Raw genomic sequence first — 24,670 nt, 5'->3', positions numbered from 1 at the left:
TTTTGTTCCCTACGGGGCACAACGGACGGACATCCTCTGCCTGCTCCATGATGGCAGGCCGTGAACCTTACCAGCAGATCCATTACAGACCCAATCAACATCCGGACCGGGGTCAAACAGGGCGGCGTCATTGTTCCAACCCTCTTCTCAATCTTCCTCGCTGCCATGCTCCACCTCACAGTCAACAAGCTCCCCGCTGGAATGGAACTAAACTACAGAACCAGTGGGAAGCTGTTTAACCTATGCCGCCTCCAGCCCAGGTCCAAGATCATCCCAACCTCTGTCGTTGAGCTGCAGTACTGCGCACATTCTGAGGCTGAACTCCAGGATATAGTCGATGCATTCACCGAGGCATATGAAAGCATAGGCCTTATGCTTAACATCCGTAAGACAAAGGTCCTGCACCAGCCTGTCCTCGTCCCACAGCACTACCCCCCAGTCATCAAGATTCATGGCGCAGCCCTCTAAAACGTGGACCATTTCCGATACCTTGGGAGCCTCTTAACAACAAAGGCAGACATTGATGCGGAGATTCAACATCGCCTCCAGTGCGCCAGTGCAACCTTCGGCCGCCTGAGGAAAACAATGTTCGAAGAACAGGCCCTCAAATCTACCACCAAGCTCATGGTCTACAGGGCTGTAGTAATACCCGCCTCCTGAATGGATCAGAGGCATGGACAATGTACAGAAGACACCTTAAGTCACTGGAGATATATCACCAACGATGTCTCTGCAAGATCCTGCAAAATCCCCTGAGAGGACAGGCGCGCCAACATCAGTGTCCTCGCCCAGGCTAACATCTCCAGCATTGAAGCACTGACCACACTCGGATCAACTTCGCTGGGCAGGCCACATAGTTCGCATGCCAGATACCCGACTCCCTAAGCAATTGCTCTATGCAGAGCTCCTTCACCGCAAACGAGCCAAAGGGGGGCAGCGGAAAAGTTACAAGGCCATCCTCAAAGCCTCCCTGGTAAAGTGCGACATCACCACTGACCGAAGACTGCCCTAGATGGAGAAAGTGCATCCAGGAAGGCGTTGAGCTCTTCGAGTCTCAACGGCGCGAGCGTGAAGAGGTCAGGCGGCAGGCCCCCTTCCCCCGACGAATATCTGTCCCACTCCCCCTTCCCCCGACGAATATCTGTCCCCCCCTCTTTGACAGGGTCTGTGGCTCTCGTATTGGACTGTGAAGCCACCAAAGGACTCACCTTAGGAGTGGAAGCAAGTCTTCCACGATTCCGAGGGACTGCCTATGATGATGATGATGATCATTGCGACAAATAATGAGATGACTTATGTCATCACACTTTTATGCTAATTTCTGGAGAATGCTGATTTATTTAAGGTTGCTACCCCCACTACATTAGCCTGGGACTGCCTGGAGCTTCCCCAGTGCACCTGGGGTAAATGCAGGCCCAGTGTTGCCATGCAAGTGACACATGAGAAAGCGATCCGACAAACTGTTTGGCACCTCAGTGGAGGTGCACCTGAAGAAATCTGGTATTAGGATTTGCACTCAGAACCCCCCCCCCCTCACACACCCAATGGCTTGGTGAGCTTGTGGAGTTGTGGGGCAGCCTAAAGGTCAGCCATTAAGATTATATTTTGGGGATAATTTCTACCCTCAGATGATCAGTAGCAGCCAGCAAGCCTCAAAGACAACGGCCAGTAGCACAGCTGCGAGTTTCTCAGGTTGTGCTTTACTGTAACTGCAACATGATGAATCCTTTGAGGGCTACCGTAGTATTTTTCTATCAAAATCATTAATATTAACAAGATTAATATGTTTTCGATCATTTTAATAGTTTATAAAAGATGTATGGTTACATGTCTGTAATTATAACCATCAGATCTCCCGTGGTGGGACTCATAGACAAAAAAAATTGTGTCTCTGTCTCTGCATGGCTCTCATTCGAAGTCTTTCTTTTTCCCCCTTTCTGCACTCTCGTTTCCTGCCTTGCTTCCTGGCATAAAGCTCAGTCAGGGTCTAGGCCAGTGCTCAGTGTGCCTGAACCAAACAAATAGCCTGGGACAGGAAAATTGTGAGATCCTCTTCTTCATTCTTGGAATATAATCATAGATTTTTTTTTGCACAGATGGAAGACATTCAGCCCTTCGTACCTATGCTGGTTCTCTGAAAGAGCTATTAACTTAGCCCCAGGTTCATCTGATATTGTCCTTGCTGTTAAAATAAACGGATTAACGCTTCAGCTAAAATAGTGGAAAGAGGAATTTCAGATATATGTACATGGGGCTGGATTTCCGAGGAGTTTGCGACCAGGATGAAAGGCATCCCTCCCCTGCCGGTGCCGGGCGCCGCTGCTAACCCTGGCCAGAAGGCCTCCAGATGCCGCTCCTAACCCTGGCCGAAAGGCTTCCCCACCCTCCCTCCTCCCCTCCTGCCTCTCCCCTCTCCTCTCTTCTCTCCCCCTATCTTTCCTCTCTTTCTCCCTCTCTGCTGCTGCTGTCCAGGCCGTGGAACTGTACCTTCTGTGCTGATTCTCTTACCTGCGCCGATTTTGTTAACTGCCCAGAAGGTTTTTCCAGACGCCATCCTAAGAAAAATTGGAGTAAATCGGAGCTGGCCAAACTTGCTTAAATGGCCAGAATTGGCGCAGGTGGCAGGTTTTTAAAAAAAAATCGTAGCCTAAAAAAATCCTACCTCAGTGAATTACACTATTGCAGAAACTTTGGGGAAATTTGCTGATTTTAATTTATTCCAAAATAACAGTGCACATCAAAAAAAAATGGCGCAGATAATTGGGGAAAATTGAGCCCTTTATTTTTTTTTTGCAGCGATTTATTTAGGTAAGGGTCTTGGTAAAGTTTTTTTGAATTCTACCCCCCCCCCCCCCCCCAGACCTTTCTCACAGCACTCCCGACCCCGCACTAAAGTTGGCGAGGATCGCGTTTTGCGCCACAAGTAATTGTGCAACGCCTCCCTTTGCAGTGACCCAAAGGCCGAAAGTTCGGCGCAAAAATGATAATTTTCACGTATCGCTTACATTTTCGCCCAAAAAACAAAAATCCAGCCCTAAGTGTTTGTACTAATACCCCACAGTGTAATTTCTGGCCCTAAGTTAGCCACTGAAAAAATCTCATTGTATTTTAAGCATGACTGCCTTGAAAAATTGTTACTATTGTATTATGAAACTTGGAGAGAAGTAACTTACAGCACATATTACATATTCTTAAACAGCTAACACTGAAAACTATAACATCTTGACTATGTACCTTAAAGGTCTGTTACATTTAGATGTCTCTCTTCCACCATACTCCCTCTCTAGATGATGTCAGTAGGGGCTGACTACTAACAGTAATCACAGTATGCATGTACAATTATCCATGTGTTTATACTACAGCACGTTAAACCATCAATTTACAGCTAACATTTCAATGTAATTTTTACTGTCATGCCTGGTGCGTTATCTGTTCACCTAAGAGCAAAGGAAACCCATGCACTGACAAATAAAGTTAAGAATTTTAAATTTGAATGTACACGTCTGAGTTCCAAAACTGACTGTTATTAATTGCATTCTAATAACTCCAAATTTGCAATGAGAAAGATATTGTACACCTACACACCAATGTAACAAAATAGTAAAGCCAAGAGAAACACAAGGATAAATGCTGTCAAGCTATACACAGTTTCTTTGATGGAAATAGTGGCAAGTCAGTTATCTGGGCGAAAGACAAAGTGATCAGCTACCTTGACTACACTTCCTCCCACCCTGCTTTCTGTAAGGATTCTATTCCATACTCCCAGTTTTTCTGTTTCAGTCGCATCTGTCCTTACGAGGCCACCTTCCGTACCAGTGTTTCCGATGTGTCTTCCTTTTTCCTCAACCGAGGATACCCCTCCACCGTGGTTGACAGGGCCCTCGAGCATGTCCATTCCATTTCCGGCACTTCTGCTCTCATCCTTTCCCCCCCCCCCCCCCCCCCCTCCCCGCCTCCCAGAACCACGATAGGATTCTCTTTGTCCTCATCTACCACCCCACCAACCTTCACATTCAATGGATCATGCTCCGCCATTTCCACCACCTCCAACTAGATGCCACCATCTTAAACACATCTTCCCCTTCCCTTTCAGCATTCCATGGGACCGCTCCCTCCACGACAACCTGGTCCACTCCTCAGTCACCCCCAACACTCCCTCCTCTTTCCATGGCATCTTCCTGTGCAAGCGCAAGAGATGCAACACCTGCCCTTTTATCTCCTCCCTTCCTACCGTCCAGAGCCCCAAACACTCCTTCCAGGTGAAATAGGAATTTAGTAGACTGTATTCGCCATTATTGATGTGGTCCCCTTTACATTGAGGAGACCAAGCGCAGATTGGGTGATGGCTTTGCGGCACACCTCCGTTCAGTCCACAGGGTGACCCCGTGCTTCTGGGCGACTGTCATTTTAATTCTTTGGCCTGTTTCCACTCTGACTTCTCTGCCCTCAGCTTCCTACACTGTTCCACTGAAGCTCAGCGTAAGCTCGAGGAACAGCACCTCATCTTTCAAATAGGCACTTTACAGCCTTTCAGAATCAACATTGAGTTCAACAATTTCAGATTAGAACCACGACCCTGATTTTTTTCAGACAGAAGCTATTGTGCTATTCCCATTTACGTGTCGTCCATACCCATCTTTTATTTCTTTACTTGCCCCATTACCGCACCATCATCCCTTTCGCCATTGAATCATTCCTGCCTTCCACCCTATCACAGACTTTCCCTTTTGTTCTTTCCTTCCGCCCCCCCCCCCCCCCCACCGCCTTCTTTCCCTGCCTCTGTACTTGCTTAAAACCTGTTACAACTCTATCTTTTTCCAGTTCTGATGTAACGTCATCGACCTGAAACATTAACTTTGTTTCTCTCTCACAGATGCTGCCTGACCTGCTGAGTATTTCAAGCATTTTCTGTTTTTATTTCAGATTTCCAGCAGCTGCAGTATTTTGCTTTTTTGATTAGTTGGGTGGTTATAAATACTCTTTGTATTATTGCATATCATAGCTTCGGATGATGGTGAACTTCCCACAAGTAGCACTTTGAAAGCTTCAGAAAAGTCGACTATGGAACAGTTAGTCGAGCGAGCATGTTTTCGGGACTACCAGCGCCTGGGACTGGGAACTATCAGTGCAAGCTCATCTCGTTCGAAGACTGAGCACTTCAGGATAACTGCTGCCAATAGGATGTATTTACTATGCAGAAGGTTAGTATATTTATTTTTTCTTTGCAGCTACAAGTCAATAGCTGGATCATGTCACAAGGGCATTCTGGTAAACTGACAGTGCAGTCTTCTCACTATCAGTGGAATACATCAATTTAAATGGATCACAATGTTCAACCTAATGAAGTAGCTGGCAACAGCAAAGCTTTCAAATTAGTTTCATGCAAAACTGAGACTGCTTCAAGTGGTATTCAAAGGGACAGTGAGACATGCACACAAGTCAACTTATCAAAGCTGTTTTGTAATCCGAGGTCAGATCATTTAACAACTACTGCTTAATGAATCATTTGAAGACTATATTGCTAATTCTGTATCAAAATCATTACTATAACTTCAATACATTTTAGATCATTTTAAGAATATTATGATCTAAAAATGTATGGTGCTTTACACATCTTGTCTTTAAAATGTGCTCTACGATGCCATCTTGCTGCAAAACATTTATTTGCAATCTCATCTCATCGACTTGAGCAGACCATCCCTGTAGTTACCACACTGGATACCAATACAGTAGCACAGTGGTTTTCTATGTTTACTGAATAGTATTTTTGATTGGTATTTTATCCCAGTAAGAAATAGCACGTTCTCAACAAGTCAACTTGGATGGCAAAGACTTAGAGAACAATAATGTATCAGGGATGTGGCACAATGAGTTTATTGGACCATTTACCGGGAATAATGTTGAATCTTTAATATTTATTTTTCATCTTTCCTTTGCTTCCTCAATTGCCTGCCCAATATTGCTCTGCACCTGTGTGGATTACCAATGAATTTCATTATCTTCAGGGAACTTTTTGAAGGTGTACACAAAGGTGCTCTCAGCTGCAGCTCTTGAATCAGATGAACTTTTTACTTTCTGGTTTGATAGATTTTTCACCTTACAGATCACTTTTCCCAACAATTTTCTGCTGTTATCACACTCAATAAGCTTTACCTTCATTTATCGGGACTATTGTTGCTTCTCTATTCTGGATTGAGGAACAGTTGGAGGAGGAGGAACAGCAGCAACAGCCTCAGCAAGCTAGTGTGAGGGGCTGCTCATCGGCCATTTCTAATACACGGTATACAGGCCAAGCATAACCTTTGTGGACCTAACTGAAGAGCAGTGCAGTAGGAGGCTGCACTTCTGCAGGCAGGCTGTTGCACAGGGTGGATTAAAGGGAACCAATGGATGTGGTGTATTTGGACTTCCAGAAGGCATTTGACAAGGTGCCACATAAAAGGTTACTGCACAAGATAAAAGTTCACAGGGTTGGAGGTAATATATTAGCATGGATACAGGATTGGCTAACTAACAGAAAACAGAGAGTCGGGATAAATGGTTCATTCTCAGGTTGGCAATCAGCAACTAATGGGGTGCCGCAGGGATCAGTGCTTGGGCCTCAACTATTTGCAATCTATATTAATGACGTGGAAGACGGGGCCGAGTGTAACGTAGCCAAGTTTGCTGACGATACAAAGATGGGAGGAAAAGCAATGCATGAGGAGGACACAAAAAATCTGCAAAAGGACATAGACAGGCTAAGTGAGTGGGCAAAAATTTGGCAGATGGAGTATAATGTTGGAAAGTGTGAGGTCATGCACTTTGGCAGAAAAAAAATCAAAGAGCAAGTTATTATTTGAATGGAAAAAAATTGCAAAGTGTTGCAGTACAGTGGGACCCGGGGGTACTTGTGTATGAAACATAAAAGGTTAGTATGCAGGTACAGCAAGTGATCGGGAAGGCCAATGGAATCTTGGCCTTTATTGCAAAGGGGATGGAGTATAAATGCAAGGAAGTCTTGCTACAGTTATACAGGTTATTGGTGAGGCCCCACCTGGAATACTATGTACAGTTTTGGTTTCCATATTTACGAAAGGGTATACTTGCTTTGGAGGCAGTTCAGAGAAGGTTCACTAGGTTGATTCTGGAGATGAGGGAGTTGACTCATGAGGAAAGGTTGAGAACATAAGAATTAGGAACAGGAGTAGGCCATCTAGCCCCTTGAGCCTGCTCCGCCATTCAACAAGATCATGGCTGCTCTGGCTTTGGACTCCGCTCCACTTACCCACCCGCTCCCTATAACCCTTAATTCCCTTATTGGTTAAAAATCTATCTATCTGTGATTTGAATACATTCAATGAGCTAGCCTCAACTGCTTCCTTGGGCAGAGAATTCCACAGATTCACAACCCTCTGGGAGAAGAAATTCCTTCTCAACTCGGTTTTAAATTAGCTCCCCCGTATTTTGAGGCTGTGCCCCCTAGTTCTAGTCTCCCCGTGGAATCACAGTGGAAACAACCTCTCTGCCTCTATCTTGTCTATCCCTTTCATTATTTTAAATGTTTCTATAAGATCATCCCTCATCCTTCTGAACTCCAACGAGTAAGTAACCCCCTCATCTCTGGTATCAGTCTAGTGAATCGTCTCTGTACTCCCTCCAAAGCTAGTATATCCTTCCTAAAGTAAGGTGACCAAAAATGTACACAGTACTCCAGGTGCGACCTCACCAATACCCTGTACAGTTGCAGCAGGACCTCCCTGCTTTTGTACTCCATCCCTCTCGCAATGAAGGCCAACATGCCATTCGCCTTCCTGATTACCTGCTGCACCTGCAAACTAACTTTTTGGGATTCATGCACAAGGACCCCCAGGTCCCTCTGCACCGCAGCATGTTGTAATTTCTCCCCATTCAAATAATAATCCCTTTTATTGTTTTTTTTTCCCAAGGTGGATGACCTCACATTTTCCGACATTATATTCCATCTGCCAAACCTTAGCCCATTCACTTAACCAATCTAAATCTCTTTGCAGCCTCTCTGTGTCCTCTACACAACACGCTTTCCCACTAATCTTTGCGTCATCTGCAAATTTTGTTACACTACACTCTGTCCCCTCTTCCAGGTCATCGATGTATATTGTAAACAATTGTGGTCCCAGCACCGATCCCTGTGGCACACCACGAACCACCGATTGCCAACCCGAAAAGGGCCCATTTATCCCGACTCTCTTCTTTCTGTTAGCCAGCCAATTCTCGATCCATGCTAATACATTTCCTCTGACTCTGCGAACCTTTATCTTCTGCAGTAACCTTTTGTGTGGCACCTTATCGAATGCCTTTTGGAAATCTAAATACACCACATCCATCAGTACACCTCTATCCACCATGCTCGTTATATCCTCAAAGAATTCCAGTAAATTAGTTGAACATGATTTCCCCTTCATGAATCCATATTGCGTCTGCTTGATTGCACTATTCCTATCTAGATGTCCCGCTATTTCTTCCTTAATGATAGCTTCAAGCATTTTCCCCACTACAGATATTAAACTAACCGGCCTGTAGTTACCTGCCTTTTGTCTGCCCCCATTTTTAAACAGAAGTGTTACATTAGCTGCTTTCCAATCCGCTGGTACCTCCCCAGAGTCCAGAGATTTTTGGTAGATTATAACGAACGCATCTGCTATAACTTCCGCCATCTCTTTTAGTACCCTGGGATGCATTTCATCAGGACCAGGGGACTTGTCTACCTTGAGTCCCATTAGCCTGTCCAGCACTACCCCCCCCTAGTGATAGTGATTATCTCAAGGTCCTCCCTTCCCACATTCCTGTGACCAGCAATTTTTGGCATGGTTTTTGTCTTCCATTGTGACGATCAAAGCAAAATAATTGTTTACGGTCTCAGCCATTTCCACATTTCCCATTATTAAATCCCCCTTCTCATCTTCTAAGGGACCAACATTTACTTTAGTCACTCTCTTCCGTTTTATATATCGGAAAAAGCTTTTACTATCTGTTTTTATGTTTTGCGCAAGTTTACTTTCGTAATCTATCTTTCCTTTCTTTATTGCTTTCTTAGTCATTCTTTGCTGTCGTTTAAAATTTTCCCAATCTTCTAGTTTCCCACTAACCTTGGCCACCTTATACGCATTGGTTTTTAATTTGATACTCTCCTTTATTTCCTTGGTTATCCACGGCTGGCTATCCCTTCTCTTACCGCCCTTCTTTTTCACTGGAATATATTTTTGTTGAGCACTATGAAAGAGCTCCTTAAAAGTCCTCCACTGTTCCTCAATTGTGCCACCGTTTAGTCTGTGTTCCCAGTCTACTTTAGCCAACTCTGCCCTCATCCCACTGTAGTCCCCCTTGTTTAAGCATAGCACGCTCGTTTGAGACACTACTTCCTCACCCTCAATCTGTATTACAAATTCAACCATACTGTGATCACTCATTCCGCGAGGATCTTTTACTAGGAGATCGTTTATTATTCCTGTCTCATTACACAGGGCCAGATCTACGATAGCTTGCTCCCTTGTAGGTTCTGTAACATACTATTCTAAGAAACAGAGGTTGGCCTCTACTCTTTGGAATTCAGAAGAATGAGAGGTGATCTTATCGAAACGTATAAGATTATGAGGGGGCTTGACAAGGTGGATGCAGAGAGGATGTTTCCACTGATAGGGGAGACTAGAACTAGGGGGCATAATAGAATAAGGGGTTGCCCATTTAAAACTGAGGTGAGGAGGAATTTCTTCTCTGAGGGTTGTAAATCTGTGGAATTCGCTGCCTCAGAGAACTGTGGAAGCTGGGTCATTGAGTAGATTTAAGACAGAGATATACAGTTTCTTAACCAGTAAGGGGTTATGGGGAGCGGGCAGGGAAGTGAACCTGAGTCCATGTTCGGATCAGCCATGATAGTATTAAAAGGCGGAGCAGGCTCGAGGGGCCGTATGGCCGACTCCTGCTCCTATTTCTTATGTTCTAACAGGACCTGCTGGACTCTGTGACATTTTTTTGCCAGTAATCACAGCCCTTAATTATTTTCACCACAAAGGACATCAGCAGCATATCACAGTCTGCATTGCACAGCTACATCAAGCAAATTTTCCAGTGGAGATTTGCTGCAGTGACTAGCTTCCCTTGTGTTCAGTGTGTCATTGACTGCACACATGTTGCCATCAGGGCACCAGAACATCACCCAGCAGCATTGGTGAACAGGAAAGGCTACCACTCCATTAATGTTCAGCTAGTGGCCAATCACTGAAACACCATCATGCAGGTCTGTGCAAGATATCCAGGGTGCTGCCACGGTGCATTTATCCTGCGACATGATGGGATGGCTGTTGGGGGACCAGGGATACGGCAACCGATATCCCTATGTAAGCCCACAAGATCCCATTATCACAGATATAACCCAAGCCAGGCGACCACCAGGATCATTGTGGAACAGACCATAGGGTTGCTGAAGTAGAGATTTAGGTGTTTCAGCCGCTCAAGGGCCTAATTACAATATGCCCCAGTTAAAGTCTCTTGCATTTTCGTGTACTGCATGCTGCAAAAGGTTACATTATAGAGAGGCCTGCATTTGAGGAGGCATAACAGCAGCAGCAGCAGCACTATGTGTTCTCGTGGACAGGGAAGACCAGGGGGAAGGGGAGAAATGAGAAGAAGAAAGAGAGTCAGCTCATCGCCTTGCAGCAAGAGCTGTGAGGGAACAGTACATTACTCAGTGATTCCGTTGAGCTAATTATAACCCTGCTTTGAGAAATTGCACAGAGCCCGTCTGATTAACAGGCCTTGATACATCCTTCACCACTCCCTTAGCATGTGTGTGTGTGTGGGTGAGTGTGTGTTTGAGCGTGTGTGTGTGTGGGGGTAAAAAGGAGGCTTCTCTCCTTCAAGGTGGACTGATATAGTTAATCGACACCTCGCCCAGCTTCCCACTGTATAATGACCACGGAAGTAGACAAACGAAACTTGAGGTTTACTGGTTTTATTACGAGCAATGCACGGGAAGGTTCAGTTGTGGAACCTCCGAAATACAAAAGGTTTCAAGTACAATTATACAGGTTTTGGAGAGGAGCACCCTGCTACAAAATCCTGGATAGGTCTAATTCTATCAGCGAAGTTACATTGATTTATCGACTCTTATCAAACTGTCTCTGAGTGGTATATGCAATTGCCCATCTTCTGTGGTGTTGTTCCATGACTTGCACTTTGCCACAGTATAATAAACACCTAAACTGGCTTCCTTATCTCTTCCTCAGAGACTTCTGATCAACAACTGCTGATTTTCTGTTTAAGTATTACAGAGGTTACAGATTCAGTTTAATGCGTTATGCACTTCTGCTATATCTACATAAGCAAGTGTTACATACATAGGCAATTATACAGACCCTCCTAATACTGATAAGTTCACTACCTTCAGCATAATTCTGATCTCCTATTTGCAACTCTTACGCACATTGTAAGGGCTAAATTGTGTGAGTGTTTGAGCGTGTGTGTGTGAGTGAGTATGTGTGTGAGTGGAGCGAGGTGGAGGAGCGGCGAGAAATCGTGGCGGAGGTGCGGCGAATAAGGGTATGGGACCCAGAAGAGGCGAGGGCCCAAGGGCAGCACGAGCCAGCCCACACTGCGATATGTGTGCGCACTAGGTCCGTGTAGCAGAGCAGGTCTCCAGTCGTCCTGGTTAACCCTTGCCACTGGACCAAGACCTAGCTCTGTCAAGCCTGTATGGTGGCTGGTGTGTAATGGCCACCACATGTTAAAAAAATCCATGCACAGGCATCTTCCACCCTTCAATTGGAGTTCAGGACTGGACCATCGGGTCCTTCATTGAAACATCTGTGAACGATTGTGGAAGCAAGTCATCCTCGTTCGAGGGACCGCCTATGATGATGATATAACTACAATATAACACCGTTCTCTCTGAGGTAGGGTTCATGGACAAAAGTCATCTCTCTCCCTCACTGTAACTATGTCTTTGCTTGTCTCCCATCCTATGTCTTCCTTCCTCACTCTCTGCTCCTGTTTGTCTTCCATTCTTTCTTTGTCTCTCTTTCTGCATGGTACTCATAGCAACAGGAGTAGGCCATTCAGCCTCTCAAGCCTGCTCCGCAAGTCAATTATATGATGACTGCGGTACCTCAACTCCATTTACCTGCCTTAGCTATTAATCTCCCTCACTCTCATTGTTATTTTCATTTATTTTTGTCTCTATTTATTTGTCTCCTTTTTGTAAGTCCCTCTTTCCCCCTGTCTTCTCTCGACCAAATGCCTCTTGCATTTTTGCTCTCTTGTTTTTCTGTATGCCTTGCACTCTCTGTCTCTTAACACATTTTGTTTGCTTGCCATGTCTCTTTTTATCATCTCAACCCCCATGAAGACTTAGCACTGGATTTGAGGCTTTGACCATCTTTTATTTGGCACCTTATCAAATGCCTTCTGTGTATTTGGATTTCTAGAAGGCATTTGATAAGGTGCCACATAAAAGGTTACTGCACAAGCTAAAAGTTCACGGGGTTGGAGATAATATATTAGCATGGATAGAGGATTGGCTAACTAACAGAAAACAGAATTGGGATGAACGGGTCATTTTCCGGTTGGCAAACCGTGACTAGTGGGATGCCGCAGGGATCGGTGCTCGTCCTCAACTATTTACAATCTACATTAATGACTTGGATGAAGGGATCAAGTGTAAAATAGCCAAGTTTGCTGATGAAACAAAGATGGGTGCGAAAGCAAATTGTGAGGAAGACACAAAAAATCTGCAAAGAGATATAGACAGGCTAAGTGAGTGGGCAAAAATTTGGCAGATGGAGTATAATGTGGGAAAATGTGAGGTTATCTACTTTGGCAGAAAAAAAAGAAAAACAAATCGTCATTTAAATGGAGAAAAATTACAAAGTGCTGCAGTACAGAGGGACCTGGGGGTCCTTGTGCATGAAACACAAAAGTTAGTATGCAGATACAGCAAGTAATCAGGAAGGCAAATGGAATGTTGGCCTTTATTGCAAGGGGGCTAGAGTATAAAAGCAGAGAAGGCCTGCTACAACTGTACAGGATATTGGTGAGGCCACACCTAGAGTACTGCATACAGTTTTGGTTTCCGTATTTAAGGAAGGATATACTTGCATTGGAGGCTGTTCAGAGAAGATTCACTAGGTTGATTCCGGAGATGAGGGGGTTGACATGAAGATAGGTTGACTAGGTTGGACCTATACTCATTGGAGTTCAGAAGAATGAGAGATGATCTTATTGAAACATATAAAATAATGAGGGGGCTCGACAAGGTGGATGCAGAGAGAATATTTCCACTCATGGGGGAAACTAAAGCTAGGGGACATAGCCTCAGAATAAGGGGCCGCCCATTTAAAACTGAGATGAGGAGGAATTTCTTCTCTGAGGGTTGTAAATCTATGTAATTCTCTTCCCCAGAGAGCTGCAGAGGCTGGGTCATTGAGTATATGTAAGGCGGAAATAGACAGATTTTTGAGCGATAAGGGAATAAAGGGTTATGGGGAGTGGGCAGGGAAGTGGAGCTGAGTCCATGATCAGATCAGCCATGATATTGAATGGCGGAGCAGGCTCGAGGGGCCAGGTGGCCTACTTCTGCTCCTATTTCTTATGTTCTTATAACACAAAATTTATCTTGGCTTTCGAAAGTACGAAGGAGAGTGTGGTGGGCTGGGCCTCAGCTTGTAGGGAGCCAGGGCCTGGATCTGGAAAGGTGCCGGAACTGGGGCCTTGACTGAAGGGGTTGGTGGGCTCAGACCTGGGAGAGAGGGCATGGGCAGCTCTGAAATCATTTGGGGGTTGGGCCTGAGAACACTCGAGTGGGGGAAGTATGTGGCCTGGGATTAGTAAACCTGTTGTTGCTATCAGGCAGGGGTAACCTGTGCTAATTATTAATGAGTATCCACACAACACTGTTCAATGACCTGAAATAGATTTTGGACCACTTGTGTTCTGTAGCATCTGCAAACCACAGAAAAATCAGCACATTTGATTGCAAAGTGATAACAATAGAGGCCGGGATAGCTCAGAAGTCTAACATTGCTGTGAGAACCTTCATCATCATGGCCACCAAAAATTAGTGGCAGACAATAGATTGCAACAAACGGGAGCAACCAGAGAAAAAATAACATTTAAATATGTTGTTTGAGTGGTTACTTATTTTATTGGGAGTAAGTGAAGAGCACATGCCCATCCTTTGCAGCTTAAGCTAAGCATTTGCGTTAGAATTTTCAATATATAAAATATATTTTTAGTAGGTGCAGAGTGGTTGGACTGCTGCCTTCAAGAAATTTTAAACAGATTTCTTGGTAATACTTTAAACAAGTTCCTGTTATCTCCCAGCTTGTGAGTTAGGATGATGGGGGATCTTAGGCCAGGGCAAATGAGAACCTGCGGAGCGAGCAGCCAAGCCTGGTTAAGAGAGGAGTTCAGGGAACAGAGGCACGCCAAGGAGCAGAGTCGTGGGAAGCCCATTTCTAGAATATGGAGCACAGGCACTGAAGCTAGGAGAGCAGGATGTTGGTGGATGTGTGATCCGGATGCTGGGGCACTTGGCAACCAATGTAGGAATGGGACTGGAAAAAGGCAAGGGGAAAGAATGGCTGCTAGTACTAAATAAAGAACTTGCTTTTATATGGTGCCTTTCATGACCTCAGTACATCCCACTCTCAATTAAGTACTTTTAAAGCATAGTGCTATTATACTGTTGGAAAATCAGGCAACCACTTTGCGCAAAGCAACGTCCCACTATTAGCAATGAGATAAATGACGAGATAATCTGTTTTTGACCTCTGGGATAAGGTTGAGGAATAAATGCAATATCATTAGGGGCTCAATTTTCCCCATTGATTTGCAGTTTTTTTGGCGCGTGCCGCTTTTTTTGGCATAAGTTAAAAAAATTAAAGTTTCCCCAAGGAATGTGCGCCAGAGTAACTCAAGTTAATTACGATTTTTTTAGGTTAGTGTTTTCTTGCGTCAGTTTTTGCCAAGTATGGAAGTTTGCCCCCAAAACATTTCTCCTAGGTCGGCGTATGTGATCACTCCCGAAAAACCTTCTGGTGAGTTAAGAAAAAGCAGTGCACATTGAAAAATTGGCGCAGAAAGGCGCCATTGTTTTTCAGCAAAGTTTTGGAGGGAGTCAAGAGGACTTAAATATGCATAATAAAGATTACATTGTTTTACCTTATAATGCAGTAAATGGAAGTTTGATGGAATTCTGTAATGTTTCATATTTTTTCAACTCAAACGCCACCACCGAACGTCTGCAAACAGGGCTGGAGGGTCGGAGCATCGGCCGGCAGAATCGGTCCCACGCACGGACACAGTGCCCCTCGGCTGCAAAAGAAGGGGCGGGGGGTGCAAGTGGGGGGATGTGGAAGGCATCAGAAGCCTGCACCACACATTAAATCAAGCCAGGGTGAGTGGGGTGGTTGTGGAACGCGAACGGAAGGCATTAAAAGCCTGCACTACGCATCAAATGTAGCCTGGGTGGGTGAGGGGTTCCCGATCGCTGCGCCTGCTCAGACCTGGGTGTGGCCCATACAGACCTGTTGGGAGAGAGAACAAAGAACTTTGTCCTGCCTGCCTGCCGTTTTTAGCTTCTTGCAAAGTAAAATGTAAGCATGGGGGCAATACTGACATTGACATACCTTGTGCAAGCCTTTTGTATGATGGTGCTGCGGAGGAGACAATTGATTCAACGTCATCGCATGAGGAACCTCAGAGCATGTAGGGTGATGGGCAGGAGGCCTTACCCACATCGGGTATATCGAGACAGACGTTCGTACCTGCACCTAAGTAATGCAGACTGTGTCAGAAGGCTGCGTTTCTGCAAAGAAGTTGTAACTGTGATCTGTGAGTTGGTAAAAGCAGACCTGCACCCTAGAAGCGGCAGGAGGATTGCTTTGTCAGTTGAAGTGAAGGTTACAGCTTCACTTTCATTCTATGCATCGGATCGTTCCAAACTACAACTGGGGATGTGTGTACCATTTCTCAACATGCAACATATGTCTGCATTCGGCAGGTGACAGCTGCACTATATGCCTGGAGGAATAACTACATAAAGTTCCCCATGACCGCCCAGGCAATGCATGACAGGACTGTGGGCTTCTCCAGGATTTCTGGCTTCCCAAAGATACAGGGCTACATTGATTGTACCCACATCGCCTTGCGAGCACCTTTGGAGGATTCCAAGATGTGCAGGAACAGAAAAGGCTTCTACTCCATTAATGTGCAGCTCGTGTGTGACAACATGCATCACATCATGTCAGTTGATGCAAGAAACCCTGGCAGCACCCATGATGCATTCATCCTACATGAAAACGCTATAGCTGCCATATTTGAGCAGCAGCCATAAGGGCAAAGCCGGCTACTGGGAGACAAAGGGTACGGCCTCGCCACCTGGCTCATGACACCCCTACGCATAACTTGGACGGAAGCTGACAGATGCTGCCTGACCCGCTGAGATTTCCAGTATTTTCTGTTTTTATTTTAGATTCCAGCATCTGCAGTATTTTGCTTTTGTATTGTATCAAATGCTTTTTTCCCCCTATCTTACATAAATACACTAAGCTTTAAAGCACATTTAAAGTAATTATTTTTACAAATACTTTCCGTGAAAAATGGTCAAAAGGCCTCAAAACACGAGAATGGGCCATTGCCCTTTTACCTGTGAAGCCTGGATTTTAAACCACTTAAGACTGGTGGCATGAATGTCTCTCTTTGTTGGCTTTGGATTATTACCTGCTCATTTTTTGGCCAGTCCATTTTTGAACAAACTTCTGGTATTTATTTTTAATGTAAGCCTGGCAGCAAATGTCCACTTTGCTCTCATTTTGTCCCATTTTGGGTCTGGCATTTCAGGGTTTACAGTGAAAATATCAAACCCAGACCAATTTAAGCTGTTCTCGTGGCATCAGCAGCAAGACCGGGGCAGCTGATTCCAGGACTTAATGGTGCAATTTCAAAATGTGCAGGATCTAAACAGAGCCGGGAACCGGACAGGAATCAGGAAATATTGCACAACACAGAGATAGAACCAGCAGATGTTTACAGCTGAGAAGGAGGTCATTCAGCTCATTCTGTCTCTTTTCCCTTATTTAACCTCTTTTCCCTTAAGAGATGCAATGATCTTTGCCTCAACTGCTCTCTGTGCAAAGAATTCCATTTTCCAAAAACACACTATGAAAATTTTTGCTAACCTCTCTCCTCACTCTCTCTTAATCCTAATTTAAATTGATAAACACTTGCCACTGACTTCCCAACCCAAAGAAATAGTCGTTCCCTATTCCCTCTATCAAAACCCTTCATAATTTTTTAAAAGTCTATTTAATTTGCTTTTTGCCTTTTCTGCTTCAGTGGCAATATATTGGGCCCGAAATTGGTGGAAGCTAAGTTCCACCCAAGTACCGGTCAAAGGACCGCTGAGATCCTGACTGTACTTTTTTGCGGAAGTTTCATGGATAAATCTTGGAAAGACCGCCCAGCGGCAAAAATGGGACTTAGGCGCTGAATCTGGGTGGCGGCATGCAGTTGCTCCCATTCTCAGCGGCAAATGCAATCTTCGGCAAATGGGGGGAAACTGATGAAATTAAACATTTTCAAAAAATAAACAAAAAAACGCTAGAAATCCTTTAGGGGACCTCATCCTCCAAAATCCCTGCAAAAAAAAAATAAAGAAAAGTGGACTAAACCTTTTTTTGCAGGTCTTCATACTCACCGTTGAGGTTAGACCTGTCTCCACGCGACGGTCTTTTCCCCTGCTGCAACGGACTCCTGCCTGGACCAAACTGGCAGCTCGGCGGGCGGGAGGACTCTTACGCGCGTTGCATGGCAGGAGGCCTCCACCAAACTCGCTCGGAGGGTAGACCGCCCAGAAAACTCGGCGGCAGCAGATGGTAATTCCACCAATTTCAGCCCCATAGTATCTCAAATCTCGCCTCGTAACTATATTTCCTCATCCCTGGCATCATCCTGGTGCATGTGCACTGTATCCTCTCCATGTCTTTATCGCCCTTTAAAGCCATACCAAAAATTGCGCTTAGGATTCAAACTGTGGCCTAACCAATGCTGTGTACAAATTTGTTAGTTCCTTACTCTTGCACTCAATACACTCGTTCATCAGGGAATTATGTATTTGAACCTCAAAGTCTCTTTGCTCATTCAGACCCTTCAACTTCTTCCCAAACTTGAAAGGTGGATGTGGTAGTGTTCTCGTGTACCTGCTGCCCTGACCCTTCTAGGTACTGGAGGTTGGGGGTTGTTGGGGGATAGCGGAAAGGCTTCTCTTTCCATGAGCGGGCCCCCTGATATAAGGGGTCGACACTCGTCCCAATCCGTGTAGCAACCCTCAAAGTCAGTAGACGGCGACGGAAGGCAAGGTTCAACGATCTTTGAATCACGAACCGTCCGGGAGCAATTTCTCAACACAGCCTCCTGTGAGTGGAAATGCTCACTGAACAGCAAAATCAGCCATCTTTTATACACTGTTCAAAAGACCATTTGCTTCCCCAATACAACCTCCCATGACTCCTGAAGGGTTACCTTATCAGTAATACCTTGGATTGACAGACCAGGTGCAGGCCTTCCTAGGGTGACCTCACCTTGCTAGAATATGCTGACCTGGCGGCCTTGTGGTTATTGGGGCTATCGGACTTTGTTATACTTACATGGTTAAGACTGGACCTCACCTCGGAATTTAAACGAGCCTTTGTAGTGGTACATTTTATAAGGATATATAAAGGGAATAACATACCTGAGTGGTTAATTACAGGAGATCCCATCACAGGAAACTCAGAGGGGCAAGTAAACAGGGCAAGGGGTCAAAAGTGACAATGGAAAAACTCCATCTGGTCAAGCAAGAGAGATAAGATAACATTCCAATGTGCCCATAAACCTTGAAACACAGTGAGGTTTATGGAGTACTGGAAATATGATTTCAGCCATACCGCTTTTCTGGATAACTAACTTAAAACATTTTGTATATTCCCCTAATGCCAAATTTTCCTTCTTACAGGGGTTAAGGAGGTGCTGTTGAAGAAGCCTTATCAAGTTGCTGCAGTGCATTCTATAGACTGTGCACAGACTGCAGCCACAGTATACCAGTAGTGGGAGGGGATAGACATTTAGACTAGTGGATTATTTGCTGATCAAGCAGACCGCTTTGCCCTGGATGGTGCTGAGCTTCTTGAGTGTTGCAGCTGCATGATCCAAATAAGGGGAGAGTATTACATCACACTCCTGACCTGTGCCTTGTAGATGGTGAGTGCCTTGTAGATGGTATGTCTATCCTCCCAGTGGATTTGCAGGATCTTGCGGAGGCAGCGCTTGTGGTACTTCTCCAGCACTTTGAGATGTCTGCTGTGCATAGTCCACATCTCTGAGCCATATAGGAGGGCGAGTATCACTACTGCCCTGTTGACCATAAACTTGGTGCCAGATTTGAGATCCTGGTCTTCAAACACACTCTATCTCAGGTGATCGAAGGCTGCGCTGGCACACTGGAGGCGGTGTTGGACCTCGTCATCGATGTCTGCCTTTGCTTATAGTAGGCTCGCAAGGTATGGAAAATTGTCCACGTTGTCCAAGGCCGTGCCGTGGATCTTGATGACCCGGGGGCAGTGGTGTGTGGTGGGGTCAGGTTGGTGGAGGACCTTTGAAGGTGTTGACGATGGCTTGGAGTTCAGCTTCCAAGTGTGCGCAGACGCAAGCGTCGTCCATGTACTGTAGCTCGACGACAGCTGATGGGATGACCCTTGAATCTAGCGTGGAGACGGCGAAGGTTGAACAGGTTCCCATTGGTTCTATAGTTTAGTTCCACTCCAGCGGGGACCTTGTTGACAGTGAGATATAGCAGCAAGGAAGATCGAGAAGAGCGTTGGTGCGATGACACAGCCCTGCTTGACCCCGGTCCAGAAGTGGATTGGGTCTGTGGTGGATCTGTTGGTCAGGATCGTGGCTTGCATGTCATCGTGGAGGATGGTGACAAACTTTTTGGGGCAGCCGAAACAGAGGAGGATGCTCCATGGTCCCTCGCGGTTGACCGTATCAAAGGCCTTTGTGAGGTAAAAAAGGCCGTGTACAAGGGCTGATGCTGTTTCCTGTATTTCTCTTGTAGTTGTCACATGGTGAAGCTTATGACCATTGTACCCCTTAGTGGACAGAATCCGCATTGCAACTCTGGAAGGAGCTCTTCAGCCACAGGGAGAAAACGATTGAGGAGGATTCTTGCGATGACTTTCCCAGTGGCCGAAGCAGGGAGATTCCTCTGTAGTTACTGCAGTCGGACTTGTCCCCTTTTTTTGAAGATGGTCACGATTACGGCATCTCTGAGATCTCCTGGCATGCTCTCCTCCTTCCAGATAAGAGAAATGAGGTCATGAATTTGTGCCAATAGTGCTTCTCCACCATACTTTAGTGCCTCGGCAGGGATTCCATCTGCTCCTGATGCCTTATTGTTCTTGAGCTGACAGATGGCCTTTTCTACCTCGTACAGGGCTGGGGTTTTGCTGAAATGGTGGTGGGTCGCATGCTGCGGGATGGATTCGAGGACACTCGTGTTGAAGGCAGAGTCTCTTAAGGAGATCTTCGAAGTGTTCCTTCCAGCAGTGACTGCCTCAGTGTCCTTAATGAGTGCCTCTCCATTCTTGGCCAGTAGTGGGGTGTAAGGCCTTAGGTGCTTGGGCTGTAGGTGGTCTTGACTGCGCTGAAGAATCCTCGCACGTCATGGTTGTCGGCCAGCTGCTGGATCTCCTGTGCTTTCTCCACCCACCATCTATTCTTTAGATCGTGGGTTTTTGTTGGACCTCAGCTTTCAGCCACCTGTAGAGTTGCTTTGCTGCTCCCAAATTGGGTTGCTGCTTTAAGTTCAGAAATTCCTTGCGCTTGCAGCTTATTAGCTCCTGGATCTCCTGATCGTTCTCGTCAAACCAGTCCTGGTGTTTCCTGGTTGAGTGACCGAGCGTCTCTTCGCAGGCACTGGTTATGGTGGCCTGGTGGGCACTCTGCGTCTCGGAGTCATCAAGGGTCGCCTGGTTGGCAGTGAGGCACTGGCTGTGTAGGGCTCTGATTGAGTCTTTGAGTGCCCCAGTGTTGATTTTCCTGCGCGATTGTTTCTGTTGTCGTCGCTGTTTTGGGGCTATATTGATAATGACAGAGCGGATTTGACCGTGGTCCGTCCAGCAGTCATCAGCTCCTGTCATGGCACAGGTGATGCGTACATAGAAACATAGAAAATAGGAGCAGTAGTAGGCCATTGGCCCTTCGAGCCTGCACCGCCATTCAATATGATCATGGCTGATCCTCTATCTCAACACCATATTCCCACTTTTTCCCCCATACCCCTTGATGCCTTTTGTTTCTAGAAATTTGTCTATCTTCCTCTTAAATATATTCAGTGACTTGGCCTTCACAGCCTTCTGTGGTAGAGAGTTCCACAGGTTCACGACCCTCTGAGTGAAAAAATCTCTCCTCATCTTGCTCCTAAATTTCCTACCCCGTATCCTGAGACTGTGATCCCTTGTTCGAGACTTCCCAGCCAGGGGAAACATGCTCCCCGCATCCAGTCTGTCCAACCCAGTCAGAATTTTATAAGTTTCAGTGAGATACCCTCTCATTCTTCTAAACTCTAGTGAATACAGGCCTAGTCGACCCAATCTCTCCTCATGTGACAGTCGTGCCATCCCAGGAATCAGTCTGGTGAACCTTTGCTGCAATGGCAAGTATATTCTTTCTTGGGTAAGGAGACCAGAACTGCACACAATACTCCAGGTGCGGTCTCACCAAGGCCCTGTTTAACTGTAGTAAGACATCCTTGCTCCTGTACTCAAATCCTCTTGCAATGAAGGTCCCTTGCTCAGACGATGATGTAGTCAAGCAGATGCCAGTGCTTGGAGCGAGGGTGTTGCCACGATGCCTTGTACTTGTCCCTCTGACGGAACAAGGTGTTGGTGATGACAAGGTCATGTTCTAGGCATTTTGTCAGGAGCAGAGTTAGTTTTCCCTACTCCCTCTCTGCCGATCACACCTTCCCAGAGGTCTGTGTCCTTACCGACTCTGGTGTTGAAGTCGCCAAGGAGGATCAGCTTGTCGTCCGTAGGAACTCAGGACAGGGATTGTTCGAGGCTAGAGTAAAATTCCTCTTTGGTCTCATCTGTTGCGTCAAGTGTTGGGGCGTACGCGCTGATGACTGTGTTTTAGTTAAGTTAGTTATTGATTCAGGAGATTTTCAATGTGATGTTTTGCTATTCATTGCATTTGCAAAAGTCAGTCCAGTATTCTGTAGCTCTGAAAAATAGGCATTGTAATTCCTGTTGATGTCAGATGAAACTTCTTATCTGAAAGCTCAGTGGCAATTGAAGCAAGAGTATAAAAAGAAAAAGCCAGCGCTGAAATAGTTGCTATATGTGGTCATCACTTTCGCACCTCTCAAATACACTCCACATATGTATTTTATTTATTTGGATATTACTTTCATCAAGTAAATAACATTTATTATCCAGGGACAAACTAGTGGAAGCTTGTAATGGAAAGTAATGTGACCTTTTCTTGAAAATAACTTGGCCATAAATAAGATTGACTGAAAACATGACATAACCGAAAATATTTTTTTTAAGTTATGTGAAATGGAATGGAAAACAACTTATCGGCCAAGAGTGTGAAATAATTATGGTCTATTTTATGCCATTTGTTCTGCGAAAGAGTCAGGTTTTCATTTCTGCTCGCAACTTTGCTCGGTAAAATAGGGGTAGAATTTGGCCAGTACAGATTTCTGGCGCACTCACCAGAGGTGCGCCTCTTTTGTCCACCTCGAAGTGCTCCAAAATCTTTGGGCCAAGTTTGGCCACTCCCCAGCCTCTCCTCGATGATGGCGTAGCATGGCCACTGGATTTGGGGGCAGAGCCAGGTCCTGGCGCTGAAAACAGTGCCGGGACCTCTGCGCATGCGCAGTAGCTCCTCGGCCCCAGAATCTGTGAAAGTGTGCTGCAGGCTGTGTGGGAGGGGCCGAAGTGCGCTGCCCCTATCCCTGGCCAAATGGTCTCCCTCATCGGCGGCCTGCTGCCTTCCCGGGCCGTGTTTTGGTAGGACTTCTATTTTTTATTTGTTACTGATTGATTGATTGATTGCTTATTACTTTGGTCTTGGTGCTTTAGGTGCAGGTCCTCTCAGCTTCTTTGTATTTTTTATTATTGAATGCTTATTTTTGTGCTTTGTTTCGTGCTTGGTGCTGTAGAACGTACTTACCTGCGCTGATTTCTTAACTCTCTGCAAGGATTTTCTGTGCGGGCCACAAGTGGCCACAAACGCTGGCCTAAATTAGTTTGGAACAACTATTAGCTGTCCAAACTGGCTTAAATGGCCAAAACAGGTGGCTGGTAATGCCCTCTTTTGGAAAAAAAACTAAACTTAAAAAAAATCCTAACTAACTCAGTTACACTGGCGCAAATTAAATGTGCAGAATGGGGATTTTTAAAATGCTCCAAAAAACACGGAGCAACTCCTGCCCAAATTTGGGCCCAAAGAAAGTAGATACCAGAGTTTTGTTTTAAAATACATTATTTGACTCTTAATTTTAAAATTAGCATTTCATGCAAAGTAGTTCACTGCAAATTTTATGTGAAACAAGTCAATTCGAAGCAATATTGAGAGATCTGAATTTCCCTAATAGTCAAACAGCTGGAATAGTACCAACCCATTATCATCATCATAGGCAGTCCCTCGGAATTGAGGAAGACTTGCTTCCACTCCTGAAGTGAGTTCTTTGGTGGCTGAGCAGTCCAATACGAGAGCCACAGACTTTGGCACAGGTGGGACAGATAGTCATTGAGGGAAGGGGTGGGTGGGACTGGTTTGCCGCACGCTCTTTCCGCTGCCTGCGCTTGATTTCTGCATGCTCTCGGCGTTGAGACTCGAGGTACTCAGCGCCCTCCCGGATGCACTTCCTCCACTTACGGTGGTCTTTGTCCAAGCACGTTTGCCGTGAAGGAGCTCTGAGTAGAGCACTTGCTTTGGGAGTCTCTTGTCTGGCATGCGACCTTTGTGGCCTGCCCAGCAGAGCTAATCACATGTGGTCAGTGCTTCAATGCTGGGGATGTTAGCCTGGACAAGGATACTGATGTTGCTGCGTCTGCCTTCCCAGGGGATTTGTAGGATCTTGCGGAGACATCGTTGGTGATATATTTCCAGCGACTTGAGGTGTCTACTGTACACGGTCCATGTCTCGGAGCCATACAGGAGGGCAGGTATTACTACAGCCCTGAGCTTGGTGGCAGTTTTGAGGGCCTGGTCTTCAAACACTCTTTTCCTCAGGCGGCCGAAGGCTGCATTGGCGCACTGGAGGCGGTGTTTGATCTCATCGCTGATGCCTGCTCTTGTTGACAGGAGGCTCCCGAGATAAGGGAAGTGGTTCACGGTGTCCAGGGCCGCGCCATGGATCTTGATGACTGGGGGACAATGCTGTGCGGCGAGGACAGGCTGGTTGGAGGACCTATGTCTTGCAGATGTTTAGTGTAAGACCCATGCTTTCGTACGCTTCAGTAAATACGTCGACTATGTTCTGGAGTTCAGTCTCTATATGCGCAGACGCAGGCAGCGTCTGCGTACTGTAGTTCGACGACAGAGGTTGGGGTGGTCTTGGACCTGGCCCGGAGACGGCGCAGGTTGGACAGGTTCCCACTGGTTT

General features: G+C 45.8%; 1 protein-coding gene across 1 annotated transcript in view; it reads left to right on the top strand.

Moving 5' to 3' along the window:
• sbf2 (SET binding factor 2) overlaps positions 1 to 24,670 on the top strand; it is a 715,543-nt gene that overhangs the window by 620,656 nt on the left and 70,217 nt on the right. Inside the window, exon 27 of the mRNA XM_070898748.1 lies at positions 5,003 to 5,201. Coding sequence (XP_070754849.1) covers positions 5,003 to 5,201 — 199 coding nt within the window. The remainder of the gene's footprint in view (positions 1 to 5,002; positions 5,202 to 24,670) is intronic.

The sequence above is a fragment of the Pristiophorus japonicus genome, chromosome 14, assembly GCF_044704955.1.
Source record: "Pristiophorus japonicus isolate sPriJap1 chromosome 14, sPriJap1.hap1, whole genome shotgun sequence".
NCBI lineage: Eukaryota > Metazoa > Chordata > Chondrichthyes > Pristiophoridae > Pristiophorus > Pristiophorus japonicus.
Note: the sequence above shows the minus strand (reverse complement) of the source record. Positions and strands in the feature narration are given on the sequence as shown.